General features: G+C 45.1%; 1 protein-coding gene across 1 annotated transcript in view; it reads right to left on the bottom strand.

Moving 5' to 3' along the window:
- Positions 1-25862, bottom strand: part of LOC124803150 (lysosomal-trafficking regulator) — a 593053-nt gene that overhangs the window by 99877 nt on the left and 467314 nt on the right. Inside the window, exon 43 of the mRNA XM_047264331.1 lies at positions 5002-5234. Coding sequence (XP_047120287.1) covers positions 5002-5234 — 233 coding nt within the window. The remainder of the gene's footprint in view (positions 1-5001; positions 5235-25862) is intronic.

The raw sequence follows: 25862 nt of genomic DNA, 5'->3' as shown, positions 1-25862 counted from the left end.
TGCAACTTAACATGTCATCTTTACAGTAGTTTGATAAATGTATCGAATGCGTACATGAGCAAAGCTGTGGGGAAAAGGCTTCTGTATGGGTTTGCAGTGTATGTAAAGAAAACTGTGTGTTATTCAGATAGCCCTCTTCTGTAATGAAAAGAATTTTTTTTAGGTGGCAAGTAGTGAATAAGTGGAACCCTAAAATATTATTCTGTACAGTGCAAGAGAATGGAAATAGCCAAAATATGCCATCGTGGAAGATTTTGATATACAAACATTTATGGTAATTATAAGAGCAAAATGGACTGAATTGATTTTGTGTGCAACTTTTATTACATGGTTATTAAAGTTTAAGTTCCATCAACATGAATCCCCAGAAAATTTGTAACTCTGTCTACGGCTTTGTCACCAGATACCACATCTAGATTTACAATTTGAATTATTTTTCCAAGATGCATGTAATTTGTTTTATTTGCATTTAAAACCAAACTAAGAGCCAATACACTTGAAGACTTTATCAGTAGCTGTATGCAGCAACTGCTTTGGGGCACTTATCATCACACTAGTATCAGTGGGAATAGGACGACACTGGCAGCACTGTTTGGGCTGTGAATATCACTCACATAGATAAGAAATAATGTGGTACTTAGATTATGCAATCTTTTTCCAAATGTTTCCCCTCTGAAACAAAACCAATTTTATGAGTGGACTAAGGTAACACCAGTCCTACAATCTGTGTTCAGTTTTGTAGGTACAATCCCCACCCCCTCTGGATTTCCGGTTATTTGTTAAGGCTAGGACATTACTGCTGTTTCTGTGTTTATACTTGCTTGAAAGCCAAGCTTACCGTATTTACTTGAATCTAAGCCACACTCTAATCTAAGCCGCACCTGAAAAATGAGACTCGAAATAAAGGAAAAAAAAATTCCCGAATCTAAGCTGCACCTGTAATTTTAGACTCGGAATTCAAGGGGAGAGAAAAGTTTTAGGCCACACCTCCAAATCGAAACAAAGTTGGTCCATTGTAATATGAGACACAATTTAGGTCGAATGAATGACGATACAGCTACAGTAGTTCGGTTCGAGTCGTAAGTATAGCAGTTAAGCTTTACCAGGTAGCCATTGCTATGCGTCAGGCGCTCCATCCGTATTTATTCGGGTACCCTTCCTTTGTCACGTGCTTCTTCTGGTTTGAATCGATTGCTTAGTTTGCTTCGATCTGATAATTGCCGTTTTCTTTGTTATAGGTGTTTACATCACTCTTAAGCTGAAAATTCATTACTGTACTGTGTCATGCATTGTTTGTCGCATTCTGATAGTGCGTGTTTACGGCCTGTCGCGGCATGGCTTGCTTTTGTGCGCGCTACCGCCGCTTACAAAAAAAAGAAAGAGAGGAATCGTCTCATTAGCGAAACAATGGCAAGAGACTGCTATTTGTTGTTACTTACGCTGCTGCTTTCTTTGATAATGATCAACAAGAACCAAATAATAGACTGCGTATGATAGAACATGTTCTAAACGAGAGTTACGTGAAAATTTTTTTCCATTTGAAAATCTTTGCGGCCACTTCTTTAGTACATCAAATTCTGCACAGAAATTAGAGTCATCTTAGGTTTAAAAATCTAGTCAGTTGCCGGGCTTCATTTCTGACTGTATCACTATTAGGCATAAGAATAATACGAATATAAACATGACACGATACGTATATTCTTCCGTGTTTGCTGTTGTCTCACTCTAGTTTCGTAGTTTATTAGGCAGACAGGATTTAAATGAGATAGCAGCAAACATGAAAAATATGTGGCAAAATGTTTATATTCGTATTATTCTTATGGTGAAGAGACTACTGCTTGTGATTCACATTTCATCAGGTTCCTATTAGCAACCATCTCTCCTCACAGGTAGGAAAAAATTGAGAATGTAGAGTTGGCCATATTGACAAACATCCCAAACAGTCTTGCCAGTCAGATTTTCGTAGTACATTGAAATTCTGTTACATTCAAAGATGAACAATACAGAATTTGTATTTACTTCGTTGGATAATGTATGAAAATGCAGTGGTCGAAACTCGGGGCGAAGAAAAAAAGCTCGTCTTGCACCCTTTTTTTTTTTACTGGCACAGAGGTTTTGGCGCCAGTATTTATCTTTGTGCCTACAAAGCTTCCCTGTGTAGCACTACATATATTCGACGGCAGAAGTTAGTTGTGGCGGCACCTACCAACATTTTTTTCAGAACTTCTGCTTGCTTTGCACTCGATTCTAAGCCGCAGCCGGTTTTTTGGATTACAAAAACCGAAAAAAAAGTGCGGCTTAGATTCGAGTAAATACGGTATTACTGTTTAATAATAATATTTATGGTTATTTGGATATTGAATTAGTAAGTGTTTTATAATTTTTTTTTAATATTTTGAAGAATGGCTAAAAGAGCTATTTACTTTTGACGTTTACAATCTTTCAACGGCCTGGTAGTTTGTGGAATGGTCTCCATTGTGATAGACACCAGCACCATATCTACTCCTGTCGACATTTTAGTTTTCAAGCTCTCTCTCTCTCTCTCTCTCTCTCTCTCTCTCTCTCTCTCTCTCTCTCTCCCCCTTTCTCCTTCTCTCCCCCCCTCTCCCTCCTCCCCCCTCTCCCTCTCCTTCCTGCTCCTCTCTCCTTCTCCCTCCTCCCCTTCTCCCATCCTCCCCCTCTCCCATCCTCCCTCTCTCCCTCTCCCATCCTCCAGTTAATATGAAATAAACAGCAAGCTAAGAGAGAAAAAATTTATGATCTATGCAAGAAAATGACCCAGAGTACGAGGTAGCAGCACAATCCCATAATGAGGCAGTTGTCTACGAGACAATAGCAATCAAATACGTGGTTGTGTGGAACCTGATGCAACTATGCTGTTTAATGCTTCGAGTGGGTCATTAATGGGTGGTACCTCTGTCCATGGCAACAAAACGACATAATGAAAGTTTATTTACTTATCATTTAATTAAACAGTACTTTAGCTCATATTATGTAAGTTTATTTTATCATTGTTTAGTTAAACTAAGATTGAACTGTGATTTTGCTCGTATGCATTTAGCTTGGTAACATAAAGACCGACATATTTACATGTGTACGAAGTGAATCACATGGCCAGTCATGTTATGAAAAATGCTGTGCCTGCCCAGGAATTAATGATTAACCTTTGTACAATTCTAATGCCAGATATGGTTCAGAAACTTGTGTTACCATGGGATCTGATCCTTGACCTTGGAAGAGATGGCTGGACCTTGTTCAATGGAGCAACTGATATCACCTAGTCCAGGAGAAGGAGAAGAAGAAGGACTAAACACTGGCCCATCAGTAAGAAATGCTGTGTATGAGATCAGAATTGAGGGATAACACATGTTATGATGATAACGGAGATTCCCAGAAGGAAAAAATAAAAGAAATGAGGAGAATGGAGTCTCTCTTCTACTGTACAGCTATCTGTTGCTGTTGCTCTCTCTCTCTCTCTCTCTCTCTCTCTCTCTCTCTCTCTCTCCTGCCCCACCACACCATCCTGCAGATGGGGAGGGAGGGGCAGATGGGGGGAGAGGGGAGGGGGGAGGAAGAGAGGGGGGAAAGGGGGAGACGGGGGAAAGGGGGAGACGGGGGAAAGGGGGAGACGGGGGAAAGGGGGAGACGGGGGAAAGGGGGAGACGGGGGAAAGGGGGAGACGGGGGAAAGGGGGAGACGGGGGAGAAAGACAGAGAGGGAGCGGAGGGAAGAGAGGGAGGGAGCGGGGGGAAGAGAGAGAGGGAGAGGAGGGAGAGGGAGGATGGGAGAGGCAGAGAGGGAGGATGGGAGAGGCAGAGAGGGAGGATGGGAGAGGCAGAGAGGGAGGATGGGAGAGGCAGAGAGGGAGGATGGGAGAGGGAGGATGGGAGAGGGAGAGAGGGAGGATGGGAGAGGGAGAGAGGGAGGATGGGAGAGGGAGAGAGGGAGGATGGGAGAGGGAGAGAGGGAGGATGGGAGAGGGAGAGAGGGAGGATGGAGAGAGGGAGGATGGGAGAGGGAGAGAGGGATGATGGGAGAGGGAGAGAGGGATGATGGGAGAGGGAGAGAGGGAGGATGGGAGAGGGAGAGAGGGAGGATGGGAGAGGGAGAGAGGGAGGATGGGAGAGGGAGAGAGGGAGGATGGGAGAGGGAGAGAGGGAGGATGGGAGAGGGAGAGAGGGAGGATGGGAGAGGGAGAGAGGGAGGATGGGAGAGGGGGAGGATGGGAGAAGGGGAGGAGGGAGAAGGAGAGAGGGGCAGGAAGGAGTGGAGAGGTGGGGAGGAGGGAGAGGGGGGGGAGAGAAGGAGAAAGGGAGAGAGAGAGAGAGATCGGATGTTGTCAAACATGAATCACTGTTTGAGAAATATGTGGCATAACGCAATCATCATGCTGCCACATGTTTCACTGACACAGCATACTATTCTGGTAAAACTGGTTTGTTCGACATAACAGCAAGAGATCACAGTTATGACTCATGGTACATACAAGTCACTAATGTAAACTGAACTCAAGATGTCCATTGCTGAACTCTGAGAGATAAGAAAATAAAGGTGATTATCTCAGGGAAGATGAATGATGATATCTCAAAACTGGGGTGTGGTGTGGTACGGGAGGGGAGTGGGGGGGGGGGGGGGGGAGTTGGAGAGGGGGGATGAGGATGATGCACAAAAAATCCTAAAATCACCTTTATCCAGCAGTGGAGGTCTAACGTCTGAATAATATTGTAAATATAATAAAAGATAAAAATGAGGGAACAGCAAAGAGTCTGCTAAAAGGGTCATTATTGCAATTCATGGCAGAATGAGTAAAGAGAGAAGAGAAAATAATATGGAACTAACCAACAGTAGACACTGTGCTTTGACTAAGAATAATAATACAATCTAATATAAATGTGACACCTTTTGAGAAGTGTACGAGTCTTTCAGGTGTTGTCATTGCCTCAGATCTGTATAACACTGGCAGAAAAATGAACACAGGTGTCCACCAAGTATGGTCCTAACCTCTGACAATGCCGATGAGCAGTCACTGTCTGCAACAAAGTACATGCAGCTCTCGCCAATCAACACTTCACCGGGCACCTCCCGTGCAGGTGTGACGATGCGAGCTGTTGTCATGTGGCGAATCTTCTCATTGGTGTGTAGGCGCTCGATCATGACGGTGGAAACACGTGGCTGCTGCTGTGATGTATCACGTTCCAAGAGGTATGCCAGGGGCTCACCTTCCAGCTCATCACCTAGAAATTGGCACATCATCATTACAATTAGGAAAAGAGACAAATTGTTAAGCACTTTCACTCAAGACTTTAGCTAAATCATTTTTTTTTGTCAGCATGTAAGGAGGGTGATACCAAAGACTCCACAGCTGCTACTAGACCATCAATGATCCGCAGAAATAGGGGGATGTTTAGTACAGACCCCTGTGGGATCCTATTCTCTTGGATATGGGGGTAACTGAGTGAAGCATCCACTTGAACCTGGAATGTATGCTTCAACGTGAAGTTCTTGACAAAAATTGGGAGTGAACCCTGGAGACACCACTCATGTAATGTAGTAAGGATGTGGTGACACCGTGTCATGTCATGAGCCTACTGTTGGTCGAAACAGACAGCAATGAGGTGCTGGCAACTCCAAGTAAACCAACTTATCAGTAGTGGAGCAGCCTTTGTGAAAAACTATCCTGAGATACAGCCGAAAGGCCCCGAGAGTCAGGGAGCCAACAAAGCCTATTGCTCACCATGCATTCAAGCAACTTACAGGGAATGTTGGTAAGGATAACTGGGCGATAACTGTCCATATTGAGGGGGTTCTTATCTAGTTTCAGCACTGGAAATATCAAACTTTCTCACTCTCATTCCAGAACTGATGAAAGAGGACAAGGATGTGATGCTGACAATTCACTGAGAGATGTTTCAGCATTTGGTTGTGGATGCAGTCTGACCCTGGAGTCATATCACAGCTACGGGCAACGGCACTGGAGAGTTCATGTTCACTGTAAGAAGCATTATATGGCTCCAGGTTGTGGATCATAAAAGATAAGCACATTTGCTCCTCCCACTGTTTCATGAGCTGAAAGTCGGGGTGGTAGTTCTCAGATGCATATGCGTAAGCATAATGCTCAGCAAAACTCTCGGAGACAGTGTCTGGATCAGAATTAATGGTACCATCTAAGGACATACTTGGCCCATCTGAAGGGGACTGTAAACTATAGAGTTGGCTTATCTTTGCCCATACCTGTGATGGAGCGGTACATGATCCTATGGTGGAAATGTACTGTTTCATGGATTCTTACTTTCACTGTTTTATGAGGTAGCAAACATGGGCACAGAGCCATTCAAAGGCAATGAGGTTATACAGTGAAGGTTGCCACTTATAGCACTCGAGAGCCCACCTACAATCTATAATGGCAGCAGCAATCTTTGGGTCCACCAGAGTACCACCTTCCAGTGAGGGAATCCCAAGAAAGAGGGGATGGCCTGTTGACTGCCAAAAGAATAGCTGCCAACAGCCGCATCAAAACGACATTGTGACAGAGACCTAAGGACAACAGCAGAGGTGAACCCATCACAGTCAGCATTATGGAGAATCCATCTGGGCAGGAGTACAGGGGAGCAATGCTGATGAAGGGACAGGAAGATCGGGTAGTGGTCATCAGCACACAGGTCATCATGGGCCATTCAGTGGATAAATAGTAGAAGACAGGACTGCAAAAGAAGAGATCAATGACCACGTCCATACTGAAGTGCGTAAGGGCACCAGAGTTCAAGAAACAAAGATCATGTTGTGCCAGAAAAATTTCAATGTTTTTACCATGGCCAGTGATCACCGTTCCACCTCACAAACGGTTATGGGCATTGAAGTCTCCCAAGACTAGGAATGTTTTGTTTGTTTTGTTTTTTGAGTGAGAAAACAACTTTGGTCATACAAGCCTATGTCCGAACCATAGAACGTGAAGATGAAAAAGGAATTAAAAGTGACTACACATTACACACAATCAACAGAAGGTTGGTTGGTTGGTTGGTTTGTGGGGTTGAAGGAACCAGACTACAAAGGCCATCGGTCCCTTTTTCCATGATAATGAAACACCCACAAGGAAGAAAAACAAGCAACAGAGATGACGAGGGATGACATAGAACAAGAAAGACATAGACAAAGACCAGAAAAGAGGAATTAAACACACACAGAGTGTTACAGTGGTTGGCCGAGAATGGAAACAAAAAACCAAAAAGCCAACCACCAAGAGACACACTAAAAACCTCAATCTAAAACCATAGGCCAAAGACCAGACTCAACACAAAAAAAGAGACAAAACCTCAGATCGAGTGATAAAAGCCCCCTGCTCAAATAAAACTCAAAACTAAGCCTGCCATTGCAGCGTCATCCGATAAAAGGGCAGGGGGCGTATCAGGCAGTGCAAACGTCTGCCTGAGCACAGTTAAAAGTGGACAGGCCAACAAGATGTGGACCACTGCCAACGCTGATCCACAGTGACATAGAGGTGGGTTCTCGCGGCGCAATATATGACGGAGAACAACTGAGTCCTTGCAAGAGGCATGCAAGGAGGAGTGCCACACACCTGTAGTCTCCTTAATGACCCGAAGTTTGTTGGGGAGGGGGTGGGGGGTGGGGGGGAGGGAGCAGGGTGAGCCACTCATCACCCCAATACCAAGGACTTTTTGCTGCAATACTGACTGGAGATCACATTCCAGATGGCCAATCTCCAGGGCTGGTGCACTGATAGCCTGTTTGGCCAGCGTGTCAACACATTCATTACCCGGGATGCTGACATGACCCGGGATCCACATAAAAACCACGGAGCGCCCACAACGGGCAAGAGTATGGATGGAATCCTGGATAGCCATCACCAGACAAGAGCGAGGAAACACTGGTCGATAGTTCATAAACCACTCAGGGAGTCACTACACCCAGCTGGTGTGACTCAAGCAGCGAAGAGCGTTAAGATGCCGCCAGCACGTTTGTTTAAGCTGCTGAATATGAGGGAGCCAAGTCAACCAGGTATCAAAAAGCAATCCCCAAAACTGATATGTCTCCACCACAGCAAGAGGTTTGCTATTAAGATAAAGCCCTGTCTCAGGGTGAACAGGGTGACGCCGACAGAAATGCGTGACACAAGTCTTGGTGGCCGAAAACTGGAAGCCGTGCATTACGGCCCAAGACTGCACCTTGCAGATAGCGCCCTGCAGCTTCCGTTTAGCAACTGCAATTCCAGCGGAGCTATAGTACAGGTAAAAGTCGTCAGCATACAAAGAAGCTGATACGGACATTCCCACAGCTGCAGCAAGCCCATTGATAGCAACTAAAAAGAGGCACATACTCAAGACAGAGCTTTGTGGGACCCCATTCTCCTGGACTTGGGAGGAACTATAGGAGGAACCAACTTGCATGTGGAAGGAACGAAGCGACAGAAAATTTTGAATAAAAATTGGGAGCGGGCCCCTGAGACCCCACCCATGAAGCATGGTGAGGATTTGATGTCGCCATGTAAAAAAGATGGCAACCAGATGCTGACAGCGGGCAAAGGCCATATGGATGGCAGACTCAAGGCAGACCAGATTATCAGTGGCAGAGTGGCCCTTTCGGAACCCAGCCTGAGACGGAGCCAGAAGGCCCCGAGACTCAAGTAGTCAACTCAATCTCCGGCTCACCATGCATTTGAGCATCTTGCACAGAACATGGGTGAGGTTAATGGGGCGGTAGCTGTCCGCTTCCAGTGGGTTCTTGCCAGGTTTCAAAACTGGTATGACGATGCTTGACAATGCTTTCCCGCCATTGTGATGGGAACTCACCCTCAACCCAGATACAGTTGAAACGGTCAAAGAGATGTTGCTGGCAGTCCACCAAAAGGTGTCAGAGCATCTGATAGTTAATGTGATCTGGCCCAGGAGCCGTTATCAGGGCAAGCGGCTAGAGCACTTTGGAATTCCCACTCGCTGAATGGAGCACTGTGCGATTTGGCGTAGCACGTATGGAATGAAAGGCTCCGATGTTCCAACCACTATTTCAGGGAGCAGAAGCCCAGCAGGTAATTCGTAGAAGCGGAACTCTGAGCATAATGCTCTACTAAGAGTTCTGCAATCGTGTCTGATTCAGTACAGACTGCTACATTCAGGGAAGGCCCAGGTGCACTGACGGGGGTCTGATATCCATAGAGTCGCCTAATCTTGGTCCAAACCTGCGATGGAGAGGTACAGATGCCAATGGTGGAGACATACCATTCTCAGCACTCCTGCTTCTGTCAGTGAATAAAGCAGCGGGTTCGGGCACGGAGCCACTCAAAGGTAATCAGGTGTTCCGGTGATTGGTGCTGCTTATGAAGTTGGAGGGCCTGCTGGCAATCTCAAATCGCCTCAGCGATCTCCAGTGACCATCAAGGCACAGTCTTCCGCCGAGGGGACCCATAAGAACAGGGAATTGCAGATTCTGCTGCAGAAACGATGCCGGTGATTATCGTGTGAACCACCACATCAATGGTATCATGAGAAAGAGGCTCAATAGTGGCAATGGAGGCGAACGAGTCCCAGTCAGCCTTAATAAAAGCCCATCTGGGGAGGCGCCCAGAAGAGTGATGCTGTGGCATTGACAGAATGATTGGAAAATGGTCACTACCGCACAAGTCATCATGCACACTCCATTGGACAAGTCATCATGCACACTCCATTGGACAAACGGTAGGACAAGTCATCATGCACACTCCATTGGTCAAGTCATCATGCACACTCCATTGGACAAACAGTAGAAGGCCAGGGCTGCAGACCGAAAGGTCGCTGGCTGAGTACGTCCCATGCACCACACTGAAATGTGTAGAGGCACTATTATTTGAGAGAGAAAGATTGAGCTGTGCCACCAATTGCTCAACAACAGGGCCTCGGCTTGTTGGCACCAGTCCATCCCACAAAGGTTTGTGGGTGTTAAAGTCACCTAGTAACAGAAAAGGTGGCGGCAGTTGGGCTATCAGCGCAGCCAATACATGCTGTGGGACATCACTATTCGGTGGAAGATAGAGACGGCAGTCAGTAATAGCTTGAGTTGTCCACACCTGAACAGCAACGGCCTCTAAAGGCGTTTGAAGAAGTACACACTCGCTGTAAAGAGAGTTAAGGACATCGACACAGACTTCATCAGATATCGTTGCATAAGCCGCCCGATTCTTATAATAACCCTGATTGCCACAGAGGGCAGGGGTTCGCATCGCTGGAAACCAAGTTTCCTGGAGAGCAAAGCAGATGAAAGGATGAAGGCTGATAAGTTGTTGGAGCTCAGCAAGAAGGTGGAAAAACCTGCTGCAATTCCATTGGACGATAGTACAATCATGAGGTTGGGAAGGCAATGATCATTCATTGAGGCAGTTTACGCTTCAGGGTCACGTACTGCCACCATCTGATTTCCTGAGGAGTCAATATCCATTGTGTCCGAGGGTCCGGCGAGATCCAGGTCCTCAGTGGATGCCAGAATCTCCACCTCATCCTCAGACGCAGGGCTTGTAGGTAGTGGTGGTGTGGGTGCCACTGCAATTTCCTTGTTCTTGGGGGGTCTTCAGTTTCGATTTCTCGCACTGTTCCTTGGGGTGCTCTAGCTGGGAGGGCTTCTTTCATGCAGCCTCCAGGACTGAGGAGGACTGTGAAGCCCTGTGACCAGCTACCTGTGGCTACTTCAGCCACTGGCGGGGTGCCCACTTTGCCACTGGTAGGAACCTAGGAAGGGAGTGACCCAAGGGACCCCTTTTGAGCGAGAGAAGCCGACGAAGACTTATGGTTCTCTGGCTTAGAAGTGGGGACTGTTGTCTCTGATGGTTGGGGGGCGGGGGGTGGGGGGGGTGGGGGGGTGCTGCTCCTGAGGTAGGTGGTGCGGGAGCAACAGGGAGGGAAGTGTCAACAGTGACTTCACCATTGTTATCACGCAGTGAAGGTATTGATTGCGTCTTGCCACTGGTGTGCTTTATGTATGACCAGAACCTTTTTGGGTTTTCTGCCACATTTCTAGACAGAATTTTGTTGTGGAAAGTATTAAAAATTGTCAACCGCCCTGATGCCACCCACTCCCACCAAGGGTGCCACCCAGCCTCAGCAAGGGCCACCTGGCAGGATGGCCATTGCCGGGAGTCCCGATGCCCCAAGGAGATAGGCAACTACTCCTTGGCATACGTGGGGAGTTAATGGCGCAGGCATCAGCAGAGCGAGCCATGTGTTGTCAGGGGGCTACAACCAACAAGGTACATGGTGGCCGCACCACAACGGACTGGCTACCGTACTGGATATCAGCTGCAAATAAGTCCTTGGTCATCATTGGCGCAGATAGTGGCACTGCATAGTACATGGTGGAAAATGCACCCAGGAAGGTGTCCTCACCCAAAAGATGGAGAATGAGTGGGACTGCAATGCAATGACGAGAAAGTGGGCTAAAGATCACAATGCATGATGGACATGATGCAAAATGTAAGGTGCCCTTCCTCAATTGGCTCCTCTTCAGAAAAATTTTGAAGAATGGAGGTCAAACCCTACAGGGGACTAACACGTAAGGGCCAAAATGTGAGAGACTCCTTTTAGTCGCCTCTTATGACAGGCAAGAATACCTCGGGCCTATTCTTACCCCTGGACCCGCAGGCAGAAATTGACGGAAGGAAAGACAGCTAAAAACAGGGACTTTCTCTTGTAGAAAGGGTCACAAATTCACCATAAAGGCAAAGGAAGCCCTGAACTGAAGATTAAAGTCCTTCACCATACTGCTATAACGGATAAAAAATAAAACACGGTCAACAGCCCTTGCATCGTTAGTTGATACGATTGATAACTCTGACAGCAAACATAAATTAGGATATAAGTGGTTAAAAAAGGGCATTCCATCAGGAAATGGTAAACCATCGAAGGCTGAGGACAAAGTTGTGGGTGATCACCACTTAAAAGATAGCGATGGTTAAAAAGACAGTGTCCGATATGCAACTTAGCTAAAATGATGGCCGAGAGGTGGTCAGCCAAGTCACTGGGAGAGCTTTAATTCCCTGACACTTATTCCCATGAAGGGAAGACCAATGGCAGCACCAAAGTGACACCACCTGCTGACAGATGAAAACACAGATATAATCAGAGGGAATGGAAGAATTAGTGGGCTGACGCATGATGACTGCAGCCTAGGCAGCAGCATCAGTGGCCTCTTTTCCCATCAGATCGACATGACCAGGGACCCACATAAGCAACACAGTGCCTCCATCGAGAGTGAGCAAATGAAAGCTTTCTTGGACACACTGCACTGAGGGGTGGAAGGTGTATAGCACACAGAAGCTCTGAAAGGCACTGAGAGAGTCGGAGGATATGACACAATTGAAAAGCCTGTGTCACCGGATGTACTGCGTGGCATGATACAGGGCGAAGAGTTCCACTGTAAATACTGAGCAGTGTTCTGGAAACCAATACTAAAAATCGTTGGTGCCAATGACGAAAGCATACCCTGGTCAGTCCAAGAGCCATCAGTGAGCACAAAGGTACTATCATGAATTTTCCTGTGAAGGTCGAGGAACTTACAGTGATAGAGTGAGTCTGGAGTAGTTCTCTTAGGATGCAAATGAAGTCCAAGGTGAACACAAGGCGCTGCATGAAGCCAAGGTGGTGAAGGGCTCACATGCATTGGGAATGTGGCTGATAGCGTGAAGTTAAGCTGCCAGAGTAATAGCCGAAAGTGAACTCCAGGAGGTAAAAGAGAAGAGGGATGTGCCCCATACTGGCAATCAAAAGATCCATCAAAGGAGGGGGCATAGGATGGGTGGCCATGCATTGCAGATAAATGGCATGCATACTTGCTGAGGAGAAAGTCATGGCAATATGACAGTGCCAGTTTGGTAGCTTCTGCATACAGACTCTCAATCAGGCTAGTGTAAATGGTGCCAGTGGCCAAATGGATGCCATGATGGTGGATAATATTGAGATGTAATAAGATGGGTGGATGTGCGGATGCATAAACTAAACATCAATAGTCTAGTTTCGAATGGACAAGGGACCGGTACAAATGGAGGAGGGTGGTCTGATCCATTCCCCAGGAAGTACCACTGAGGACACGTGTGACATTAAGGGACGTGGTACAGTGGGTAGGCAGATAAGACATGTGGGAGGAATAAAAAAGGATCCTATTGAGCATGAGGTCAAGAAATTCCATAGTTTCAATGAATGGAAAAGCAACAGGCCCAAGATGTAAAGGTGGTGGAAGAAACCAATTGCGCCACTGCCAGAAAGTCATACAAATGGTTTTGTCAGTGGATAAGACAAAGCCACTGTCAGTGCTCCACAAGTTAAGATGATCGAGACATCACTGAAGATGCCACTCAAGGAGATAAGTCCATGGAGAACTGCAATAGATAGCAAAATCATCAACAAAAAGGCAGCTGGAGATGTCTGGTGGGAGGCAGGCTATAATAGGGTTGTTGCCAACAGCAAAGAGGACAGTTCTCAGGATGGAACCCTGAGGCACACTGTTTTCCTGAATAAAAGTGTCCGACAAGGCAGAACCCTCACCTATGTTGAAAACTTGGCCTTCTAAAAATTCTTGAAGGAAACGGGCATGCGGCCTTGGAAGCGCCACATATATTGAATATGGATGATACCAGTCCTCCAGCAGATGTCATAGGCTTTCTCCAAATCGAAAAACATAGCCACAGTTTGGTATTTCCGCAGAAAACCATTCATTATATGGGTTGACAAAGGTATGATACGATCAACTGCAGAATGGCATGATCGTAATCCACATTGTGCAGTGGTTAGTAAATTGTGAGACTTGAGCCACCATACCAGCCAAGTGTGAATCATGCATTCCATCAACTTGCAAACACAGCTGGTAAGAGAAATGGGGCAGTAGGTAGAAGGAAGTTGTTTGTCCTTACCAGGCTTAGGTATGGGTACGACAGTGACTTCAAGCCAGCATCTGGGAAATGTGTCCTCTGCCCAGATGTGATTGTATGTATGAAAGAACAAGTGCTTGCCCGCAAGAATGTGAACATCGTCAAGCCCTGGGTGCAGAGGATCAGGATGAAGTGAGAGCATGATCTAGCTCCCTTGTAGTATAAGCGGCATTGTAGCACTCATGATTCTGAGAAGAGAAGGGTATCGCCCAAGCCTCCTGCGCTCCTTTGCCTTGAAAAAAGGAAGGATGATAGTGGGTGGAGCTAGAAATCTCCACAAAATGGTGGCGGAAGGTGTTGGAGATAGCATCAGGGTCAACTATGACATCATCTGCTATGGTCAGGCTGGAAATTTGGGAATGGACCTTGGTCCCAGAGAGCCGTTGGAGGTCAGCCCACATGATGGAAGAGGGAGTGGAACTGTTAAAAGAACTAGTAAATGAAATCTAGTTAGCTTTTTTGCTATAATGTACAACGTGATGACACTGTGCGTACAACTGTTTATAATGAATGCAGTTTGGTATCATAGGATGGTGGTTAAAAAAATTCAGAGAGCACGTCTCTGTGCATGAATTGCATCACCGCACACCTCAGTCCACCAAGGGACTGGAACATGGTGTGGTAAGGATGATGTGCAAGGAATGGAACATTCTGTGGTGGTAAAGATAACATTAGTAAGGTATTCTACATGGTCATCACAACTGGGGAAAGATTGTTCGTTGAAGGTCACCAGAGAGGAGTATAGTCTTAGAAAGTTGCCATTTGGGTTCAAATGTAGGTGGGGTAGGAGTCATCAAATGGATAACACACAGGAAATGGTGGCTCAAGTATGTGTCGGAGAGAACGTACCTCTCAAGATGATGGGCAAGCTCGGCAGAGCAGTATGAGAGGTCCAAATGGGAATAGCTGTGCACGGAGTGTGGAAAGAACATGGGTGCTCCAGTGTTAAGGCAGATGAGGTTCTAGAAGAGAGGGGTTCTAGAAGAGCCCCACAGGGGATGGTGTGCATTAAGGTCACCAAACAGCAAAAAGGGGTGAAGGAGTTGCCCAATTAGCTGGACAAAGTCTGTCCTGGTGACACTGAATGATGGACGGATGTAAATGGTACAAAGGGAAAAGGTGAAGTGGCGAAGAGAAATGCAGACTACAACAGCTTGCAGCTGGGTGTTCAGGGGGTGGTGTGACTATGAATGTCATCCCAGATGTGCAGCATGACTCCCCCACAAGAGGGAATACCTTCCTCAGGGGGGAAGGTCAAAATGGACCTGAAAGAAATGTGAGAGGTCAAACTAGTCGTGAGGGCACAATTTTGTTTCCTGGAGGCAGAGGAGAAGTGGAAACTGCAAATTCAAGAGCAACTGTAATTCCTCCTTGTTAGATCTAAGCCCATCACAGGAGAGTCATGAAGAGGAAAGGGGAGGCAGAAAAAATGTAGGGCTGTCACCTTGGTGGTTGTCGAGTGCCAGCCTTCGAAGACTCACTGCTACAGGGTGCAGAGTCTGGAGGATCCTGCTCTATGAGATCTACAGAGGCATTGGCATTCTCCCTCATTCAGTCTGCAGAGTCCAAGGCAGAAAAACAACTGACAGTGTGCATCGGCAATATGGAGGTCAGGTGGGTGAGGGTTTCACACAGCAACACCGGAGAAGAGGTTCTCCGAGTCAGCATAGGAGAAGACCGTTTGCCTTTGTTTGATTTCTTAAGACTTTTCGGTTGGCAGATTATGATTCAGATGTCTGTTGGCTAGAGGGATGTAAAAAAAGTCTTCACGGAAGTATTCCTTCTGTCCTTTCCGGTCTGTTGGTTGTGTAGCAGGTGATTTCGCATGTGAGACAAAAATTTAGTGGCTTGTTGCAACACTGGAAAAGAACAAGACAATGATACTACTGTGACATTGGGTGATTTTAGCACTGTGGTGCTGAATCTGAGGTTGTGTGTCTGCACGGCCATGGCCTTCGTGGATCAAGATGTAGCAAGAATGGTATTGTAAGTGCTGGATAGTAAAACACAGGGTTTCCAACTAGCCAACCACTTCTGAGCAACAGGGTAAGGCACTTTTTCCTTCAATCTGATCTCCTGGATGGGCATCAAGATACATGGGATAATCTCAGGAGCAGGCTGCATGGTTGCCATTGCAATTGATACAGCTGGGAGAAGGAGGCAGACAATCACCCTCACGAGCATCCCTACGACATGTTACACATTTGGCCAGATGTCAAGACGACATTAGAGTATGGCTGTAATGATGACACTGCTAGCAGAGCATTGGATTTGGAATGTATGGTCAGATTGTAATAACTTCATAGACTGCTATGATCTTGGATGGAAGCATTCATTATCAAACTGGAGTGTGTGTGGGCACTAAGGATGTGTTCACCGTTTTCATCATCCAATGGACTGCAATGGCGTCCTGATGAGAGGCAGGTTTGGATTTCTGCCTTGGTCAGATCATTGACCAGCCTAGTGTAACATCACACAATGAATTCAGCGTTCGATGGACCTTGACACAAGCAGGATAGCCATGGAGGAGCGACGGTCAAGCAGTAGTTGTGCTTGAGAATCACATGTAGTCTTCAAAAGCAAAGTGCCATTGCATAAACGAGAGCAGGATTTCACAGGGCCAGCAATTGCATCAACACCTTTTTGCGTAATAGACAGATTAACAGTAGCAAAGGAATGACTATTTCCAGTACACGAAGCCATGAGGAAACAAGGTGCAGCTGGGAGGGTCTTTGATTTATTAGCCTCATTCCATTTCCATTTAGTAGACATAGACCGAAAAGATGATGTTTGGCTCACTGGGAGAAAATCCCCCATGACTGCCAGCATCTCCGATGGTGCAGTCCTGCCAACTGCCCCCCCCCCCCTGTCCCTGCCTTCAGAGGGGGGCCCACCCACCTCAGGTCACATCTCCCGAACACATGACAAAAGGACCAGTAGGCAATTTGGGAAGGTAACAGCTCAGGCAATCACCCCTCTCTGGTATGGGCTCTACCAGGGTTATATCAGACATGTGGGCTGGCCTTCAAGAGTGCACATGGACGAACAAAAAAAGAAGAACCTCAAACACTTAAGTGAGGGGGGGGGGGCGGGGGGAGGAGAGACAGAGAAACAGTGGAGGGACTGTTCTGATGTCAGGCAAGTGAAAATGCAGAACACATTCCCAAAAACATTCCAGACATGTTGCCCAAGTGAGGGGAAAAAGAATAGCAAGAGGATAGACATGCAGCACAGAAAGGAAAAGATATTGCAAAGACTGCAGCCCTGTGATAGCCAAGCACAAACTCACCAAGTAGTGGTGAGTCTCCTGAGGGCACTAGGAATGGTAAGGGGGTTGAGAGAGTAATGCAGACAGTACATCCTGGTACATGACATCATCGGGAGGGAGATAAACATTACAGATGGTAGATTCATGATGTGGCCATACCCTAACAGCCACAGGCTTCAATGGAGTATCAAGAGGCACAGGTCACTGTGTATAGATTCCAGCATATTCATACAAACACCACCTGATACCCTCTCATAGACAGTACAATTCTTAAAATTAAAATAAACTTTGTAGCCACGAAGGGCAGGGGTCTGAGTTGCTGGAAACTGTGTTTCCTAGATGGCAATACAGAATGCAAGGTACATGCTTAAAAGTTGCCGTAGCTCAGCCAGGTGGTGAAAAAATCTGTTACAATTCCACTGGAGGATAAGACTGAATACGGTGAGGGACATGAAGTGACCGGGGGCAGGGGGGCCGAAAAAGTTTCCCTGAATTGGTTTCAGGTAGAGAAGATGAATGAGAAGTCCAATGGCCAACAGCATGTGGTTCCTTCAGCCACAGGCTAGCATTTGGCTATGGAGCACAGCAGGAACTGTGGAAGGAAGAGTCCCAAGGGGGTTCATCCTATCTTCAGAAGCTGAAGGAGGCTGAGGTGCATCCGGATGGGGGATGGGGCTGGTGTGCCTGGCAGATGGGGCACCAAGGCTCCCAAAGTGGCTGTGGTGGAAACACCAGAAAGGGTTCCAGCCACCTAGGGGACTAGTATTGTCATGCAGCTCTGAGGGCCCACTGTAAGAGGTGCAACAGAGGAAGGCACCATGGACAGAGAAGGTGAAGATGTTGCAGCTGTAGCATAAGATTGCACCATTTGTTTGGGATTTATATGCTCACACTTCTTCTGGTCTCTTGATATGTAAGCTTATCCAGTGTTTTATAATCTTGGATTTTCTTCTCACACTTAAAAACACAGCAATCTGGTGAGCAGGGAGAATGGAGCTCAACGCAGTTTATATAGATGGAGGGAGGGGCATAAGGAATGTTCATGTGTGATGGATGTCCACAGTCTCTCCAGACAGCAAGTATTAGTGCAACAGGAAGAGACACGTCTGAACTTCATACACCTGAAGCATCTCACAGGAGGAGGAACATAGGGTTTCATGTCACACTAGTAGACCTTCACCCTGACCTTCTCAGACAATGTATCACTTTAAAAAGCCAAGATGAAGTCTCTGGTAGAAACTCTGTTTTCCTCTGGTCCCCTATGGGCATGATGGCGGAAGTCCACACCCTGTCACTGTAAGTTGGCCTGCAGCTTACTGTCAGATTGCAGAAGAACATCAGGTGAAAGATGACACCCTGGACCATATTGAGACTATTGTGGGGACTAACAGTCACAGGAATGTCACCCAACTTCTCACAAGAGAGCAGCACATGTGACTCTACAGGAGATGGTGTTTAAATGAGGAGGGAACCACTCTTCATCTTAGAGATGGCTGTAACTTCCCCATATTTGTCCTCAGTGTTTTCCACAAAAAATAAAGGCTTTGTGGCCAAAAAGGTGTCCCCATCAGTTCTGGAACAGACCAGGTATTTGGGGGAGGATCTTGTCGTTTAGTTCAGCATTCCTCTAGGGCAAGATAAGAAAAGGCATTGGGATCGCACTTTGTTGCATCGTACAAGGCCTTTCCACTTGAAGAGACTGCTGGGCCCGTTTGACCACCAGCAGGAGAAAGTTTAAGTCACTTCATGTGTGAACTATCCACCATGATGCCACACACACTGAATGGTGGCTCTCCCCATAGGCGCCATCCAGCCTTAGGAATGGCTACCTGGCCAGTAATCCATTGCCGGTAGCCCTGTACCTCAGTCAAGATGGCCACATACTCCACAGCATTCATGGGGAGCGTGCAGTGCAGGCACCAACAGTGCAATACCTGTGAAGCTAGGGGGATACCATCATTCAGACACTTGACTACCCCCCCCCCCCCCTCCCCTAATGGGATGGGTACCATGCTGGGTTTCAGACGTATCACAACATGAAGGATGGCACAGCCTACAACACAATAGGCACTTCTGTAAAATTTGGAAAAGATGACAGGTCAAATCCAATGATGGGGACCATATAATCATTAATGGAAAGTGAAGATAGCACCTGAAGAGAAAATAGAAATTAACAACAAAATTGTGAACTAAGTCCAAGCAGGGTGTGCTCCAAAAGGACCATCCAACAGAAAGTCAGAGGAGGGAAGAGAGAGTCAAAGTGCAGGTTTGCAGCACAGAAAGATGAAGCAATTCTGCAAAGGGTGGGGCCCTGTGGCAGCCAAGCATGTACTCAGTACTCACCAAAGAGTGGTGAGCCCCCCCCCCCCCCCCCCCTTCGGCCCCTCGGGGGTTACATGAATAAACAGTCACAAATTGGACAAGTAGGAGCTGATGATCAACTGTATTTTATTTTGAATTAAAATCACAGACAAGTAGAGCAGATACATTTTGCAAGGTTTAGTAGTATCCCTGAATGGAGAACAAGTGAAACCCCATACTTTTGTTAAGTTGCTTTTTTGAGAAAACAGACAAGGTCACTATGATGCAAAGTTCCAACAGTACACGTTTTGTATTGTTGCCACACAGAGCATAATATGATAATGAGTGCCTAGTGCTTATAGATAAAGTTCATTGCATGTGAATTGCATTTTACAGTCTCAAGTCTGTGTTCTGGTACTTAAAGAAACACAACTAGTACCACATACACTATTCATCTAGTTAGTGAGCCAGTAAAAGGGGAATACCCACACACAGCCGAATCTTTATGTTGCATTAAGAAAAATCTGATGAAAGTTCCTGCCAGAATACGAATTTACAAACAAATTATAGGACTTTCTTTACCATTGTCAATCATCATCATAATATACTGTATTTTGCTGAAAGCTTAATTGTATAACTGTAATAATTTTTAGACTGTATGCAGAATTAGAAATGCTATGCCAGATGATTCCTCAGCTGTAAGGAATGTTAAACAACTATCAGGTACACGAGAACAACTAGATGATCTCCATGCCATACACAGACACATTTTCTTGACAATGACAAAGAGGAACTGGGAGAGTGGTGATTTGTCAAAGAAGCACAGCTGACAAAGAAGCACAGGGGACAACTCTGAGAGACATGAAGGATGTGCTTGAAGCTATTGCAAAACAGAAGCTCAGTCGAAGCTCAGCCAAAACACTAAGGTGGAGGGTGTGGCAATAAACAAGAATGAAACTTCCAGGCAGATTAAAATTGTGTGCCGGACTGAGACTCGAACTCAGGACCTTTTTTGCCTTTCGCAGGCAAGTGCTCTACCATATGAGCTACCCAAGCACGACTCACACCCCGTCCCCACAGCCTTACTTCTGCCAGTATCTTGACTTGTTCTGTGAAGTTTGGAAGGTAGGAGATGAGATAGTGGCAGAAGTAAGGCTGTGGGGACAGGGTGTGAGATGTGCTTGGGTAGCTAAGATGGTAGAGCACTTGCCTGCGAAAGGCAAAGGTCCTGAGTTCGAGTCTCAGTCCTGCACACAATTTTAATCTGCCAGGAAGCTTCATATCAGCGCACATTCCGTTGCACAGTGAAAATCTCATTCTGGAATGAACATGAATATTGATTTAAAAATAAAATAACATGTTTCATATCCATTAACGCAGAATTTTCCTTTTGTGTTTACAAATGTTTCCCGAGTGGCCACCGATGTAGCCTCATTCTAAAAGACATACAGACGTTGAATACTGCAGGTACCTGGTTCAACAGTTCTCTGAATGAGTGACTGAAATAGGTCAGCGAATTCAGTGATATATTTCACTACCTTTTTAGATGTTTGAGTACTGTTGAGTTTAGGTGTACAGCAGATTTTCTGATCTATATGTCAGAGGGTTCTCGTCAGTAGGTTCTCACAGATCTGCCTGCCACGTTGTGTTCAGCTACTTTGTCTATTGTGTTCTCATTTCACTGCATTTGGCTTCACTTTATGTGTTAGTGTTTACCAGGATTGGCATCACAATGTTTTTCTCATCAACCTTTCTACTAAGGAACAAATTCTGGAGATACTGACGAAGAGCAACCATTAGGATGAATTATGTGAAGTTGACGCAAGTACTAACTGCTCTGCACAGTCTGAATGCTACAGTCTTAAGCTGTCTATGTCAGCAGATAGAACACTGCAGTCTTACGTTTCAACAAGAGATGTAACTGGTAGTTCATCTGACTTCTAAGTAGTCTGGAAATGGTACTGAAATGCTTAGGAAGAAAGTCTGATTTCGGGACAAATTTGATTAGAAAGAAAATTATTTTCATCAACAGTCACACATTTGATGTCTCACCTTCAGAACAAATGTCATATAGAGAATGCTCCAAGTACCTTGTCATTCTTCAAGTTATTTTTGATTAAAGATACTGTGCTAAAAAATACACAGACTAGAGATTTGAAGTACTGTGATGTCCATTTCATTTGTGAAGTACACAAAAGTAAAAATACATTGCATCAGACAGATAAAAGCAATAGACGATCATCTATTTATGATATTGAATTACTCATATATCAACAAAAAATATTTGTAAACCTTATTGCTTTGAAGATTTTATTTCACAATTGCATGCAGAGTGTTCTGTTTTTGTGCAATTCCATAAACTGTTCAGAACCATAGGCATCTTATCTTTTTGTGGCTGTGTATGAACAAATTGTTAAGCCAGAAAAAAAAAAAACCAGAGTAAGGCATGAAAATTTCAGATTGTGTACGCCTGATCTAAAACGTTACATTAAAATTGCAAAATATTACTAACTGCATAAAAAGAGAACTATGTTGCCAATTTCTGATGGACAAGAAGCAATCATAAATTTAAGATATGTATTGTCAAATTTCCACAGGGCAAGTGCTGTTACGTAGGTGTATTGCTTACATGGTACACTTACTGCAGACAGGCAATCTGTCCTCCTCCACTGGTTAAGTGTGCAGTTACTATGGCAAAAACCAATTTATGAAGCTTCTGCCTAAGTGTCATTACATAGTAAAAGCAAAGTTAAAAATTTTTTCATGTATTTCACAACAAACACTAATACATGAGAATAATGTCACAGATGATCAGTACATTTCATACACCATACAAAGTGACAAGACACTTTTGACTACAAAAATACCATAAAAGAAAACTGTATGTACATCTGCATCAATGCTCTGCAAACCACTGTGAAGTGCAAGATAGAGTGTACTTCCCCCTGTACCAGTTAGGGCTTTCTCCCTTCCATTCATGTATATTTACTGTGGGAAGAATGATTGCTTAAATACATCTGTGTGCACTGTTATTGGTCTAATCTTTCCTTTGTGATCTCTATGCGAGCGATATGTAGGGGGGTTGTAGTATTCCTAAAGTCATCAATTAAGCTGGTTCTTGCAACTTTGTAAGTAGACTTTCTCCGGATAGTTTATGTTCACCTTCAAGAGTCTGCCTGTTCAGTTTCTTCAGAATCTCTGCGACACTCTTCTACAGGTCAAACAAATCTGTGACAATTCTTACTGCCCTTCTACGTTCAATATCCCATGTTAGCTCTATTTGGTAAGAATCCCACACACTTGAACAATATTCTAGGATGGGCTGCACGGGTGTTTTTTATGCAACCTCCTTTGCAGACTGATTGCATTTCCTTGGTATTCTACCAGTAAATCCGTGGTCTAGGGGTAGCGTCTTTGGTTCATAATCAAAACGTCTTCGGTCCCGGGTTCGATCCCCGCCACTGCCTAAATTTTGATAAATAATCAGCATTGGCGGCCGAAGACTTCCGGCATAAGAAGTCAGCCTCATTCTGCCAACGGCCTTGTCAAAGAGGGCAGAGGAGCGGATAGAGGTTCAGGGCACTCCCTTGTCCTAGGGGTGGGAAATTGCCCCTAAAGGCGGAAGAATCAGCAATGATCAACGACATGAGGATGCAGAAGGCAATGGAAACCACTGCATTAAAGACACGTAACGTGTATCCACAGGACATGTGGCCTGTAGTTGAAGAAGTGTCATGATGATCTCTCCATTGGCAAAAGATTCCGGAATAGTCCCCCATTCGGATCTGCGGGAGGGGACTGCCAAGGGGAAGGTTACCATGAGAAAAAGATTGAATAATCAACGAAAGGATAACGTTCTACGAGTCGGGGCGTGGAATGTCAGAAGCTTGAACATGGTAGGGAAACTAGAAAATCTGAAAAGGGATATGCAAAGGTTCAATCTAGATATAGTAGGGGTCAGTGAAGTGAAGTGGAAGGAAGACAAGGATTTCTGGTCAGATGAGTATCGCGTAATATCAACAGCAGCAGAAAATGGTATAACAGGTGTAGGATTCGTTATGAATAGGAAGGTAGGGCAGAGGGTGTGTTACTGTGAACAGTTCAGTGACCGGGTTGTTCTAATCAGAATCGACAGCAGACCAACACCGACAACGATAGTTCAGGTATACATGCCGACGTCGCAAGCTGAAGATGAACAGATAGAGAAAGTGTATGAGGATACTGAAAGGGTAATGCAGTATGTAAAGGGGGACGAAAATCTAATAGTCATGGGCGACTGGGATGCAGTTGTAGGGGAAGGAGTAGAAGAAAAGGTTACAGGAGAATATGGGCTTGGGACAAGGAATGAAAGAGGAGAAAGACTAATTGAGTTCTGTAACAAGTTTCAGCTAGTAATAGCGAATACCCTGTTCAAGAATCACAAGAGGAGGAGGTATACTTGGAAAAGGCCGGGAGATACGGGAAGATTTCAATTAGATTACATCATGGTCAGACAGAGATTCGGAAATCAGATACTGGATTGTAAGGCATACCCAGAAGCAGATATAGACTCAGATCACAATATAGTAGTGATGAAGAGTAGGCTGAAGTTCAAGACATTAGTCAGGAAGAATCAATACGCAAAGAAGTGGGATACGGAAGTACTAAGGAATGACGAGATACGTTGCTATAGATACAGCAACAAGGAATAGCGCAGTAGGCAGTACAGTTGAAGAGGAATGGACATCTCTAAAAAGGGCCATCACAGAAGTTGGGAAGGAAAACATAGGTACAAAGAAGGTAGCTGCGAAGAAACCATGGGTAACAGAAGAAATACTTCAGTTGATTGATGAAAGGAGGAAGTACAAACATGTTCCGGGAAAATCAGGAATACAGAAATACAACTCGCTGAGGAATGAAATAAATAGGAAGTGCAGGGAAGCTAAGACGAAATGGCTGCAGGAAAAATGTGAAGACATCGAAAAAGATATGATTGTCGGACGGACAGACTCAGCATACAGGAAAGTCAAAACAACCTTTGGTGACATTAAAAGCAATGGTGGTAACATTAAGAGTGCAACGGGAATTTCACTGTTAAATGTAGAGGAGAGAGCAGATAGGTGGAAAGAATACATTGAAAGCCTCTACGAGGGTGAAGATTAGTCTGATGTGATAGAAGAAGAAACAGGGGTCGATTTAGAAGAGACAGGGGATCCAGTATTAGAATCGGAATTTAAAAGAGCATTGGAGGACTTACAGTCAAATAAGGCAGAAGGGATAGATAACATTCCATCAGAATTTCTAAAATCATTGGGGGAAGTGGCAACAAAATGACTATTCACGTTGGTGAGTCTGGCGATATACCATCTGACTTTCGGAAAAGTATCATCCACACAATTCCGAAGACGGCAAGAGCTGACAAGTGCGAGAATTATCGCACAATTAGCTTAACAGCTCATGCATCGAAGCTGCTTACAAGAATAATATACAGAAGAACGAAAAAGAAAATTGAGAATGTGCTAGGTGACGATCAGTTTGGCTTTAGGAAAAGTAAAGGGATGAGAGAGGCAATTCTGACGTTACGGCTAATAATGGAAGCAAGGCTAAAGAAAAATCAAGACACTTTCATAGCATTTGTCGACCTGGAAAAAGCGTTTGACAATATAAAATGGTGCAAGCTGTTCGACATTCTGAAAAAAGTAGGGGTAAGCTATAGGGAGAGACGGGTCATATACAATATGTACAACAACCAAGAGGGAATAATAAGAGTGGACGATCATGAACGAAGTGCTCGTATTAAGAAGGGTGTAAGACAAGGCTGTAGCCTTTCACCCCTACTCTTCAATCTGTACATCAAGGAAGCAATGATGGAAATAAAAGAAAGGTTCAGGAGTGGCATTAAAATACAAGGTGAAAGGATATCAATGATACGATTCGCTGATGACATTGCTATTCTGAGTGAAAGTGAAGAAGAATTAAATGATCTGCTGAACGGAATGAACAGTCTAATGAGTACACAATATGGTTTGAGAGTAAATCGGAGAAAGACGAAGGTAATGAGAAGTAGTAGAAATGAGAACAGCGAGAAACTTAACATCAGGATTGATGGTCATGAAGCCAATGAAGTTAAGGAATTCTGCTACCTAGGCAGTAAAATAACCAATGACGGACGGAGCAAAGAGGACATCAAAAGCAGACTCACTATGGCAAAAAAGGCATTTCTGGCCAAGAGAAGTCTACTAATATCAAATACCGGATTTAATTTGAGGAAGAAATTTCTGAGGATGTATGTCTGGAGTACAGCATTGTATGGTAGTGAAACATGGACTGCGAGAAAACCGGAACAGAAGAGAATTGAAGCATTTGAGATGTGGTGCTATAGACGAATGTTGAAAATTAGGTGGACTGATAAGG

The sequence above is a fragment of the Schistocerca piceifrons genome, chromosome 6 (assembly GCF_021461385.2).
Source record: "Schistocerca piceifrons isolate TAMUIC-IGC-003096 chromosome 6, iqSchPice1.1, whole genome shotgun sequence".
Taxonomy (NCBI): domain Eukaryota; kingdom Metazoa; phylum Arthropoda; class Insecta; order Orthoptera; family Acrididae; genus Schistocerca; species Schistocerca piceifrons.
The sequence above is the reverse complement of the archived record's forward strand: the minus strand, read 5'-3'. Positions and strand labels throughout refer to the sequence as shown.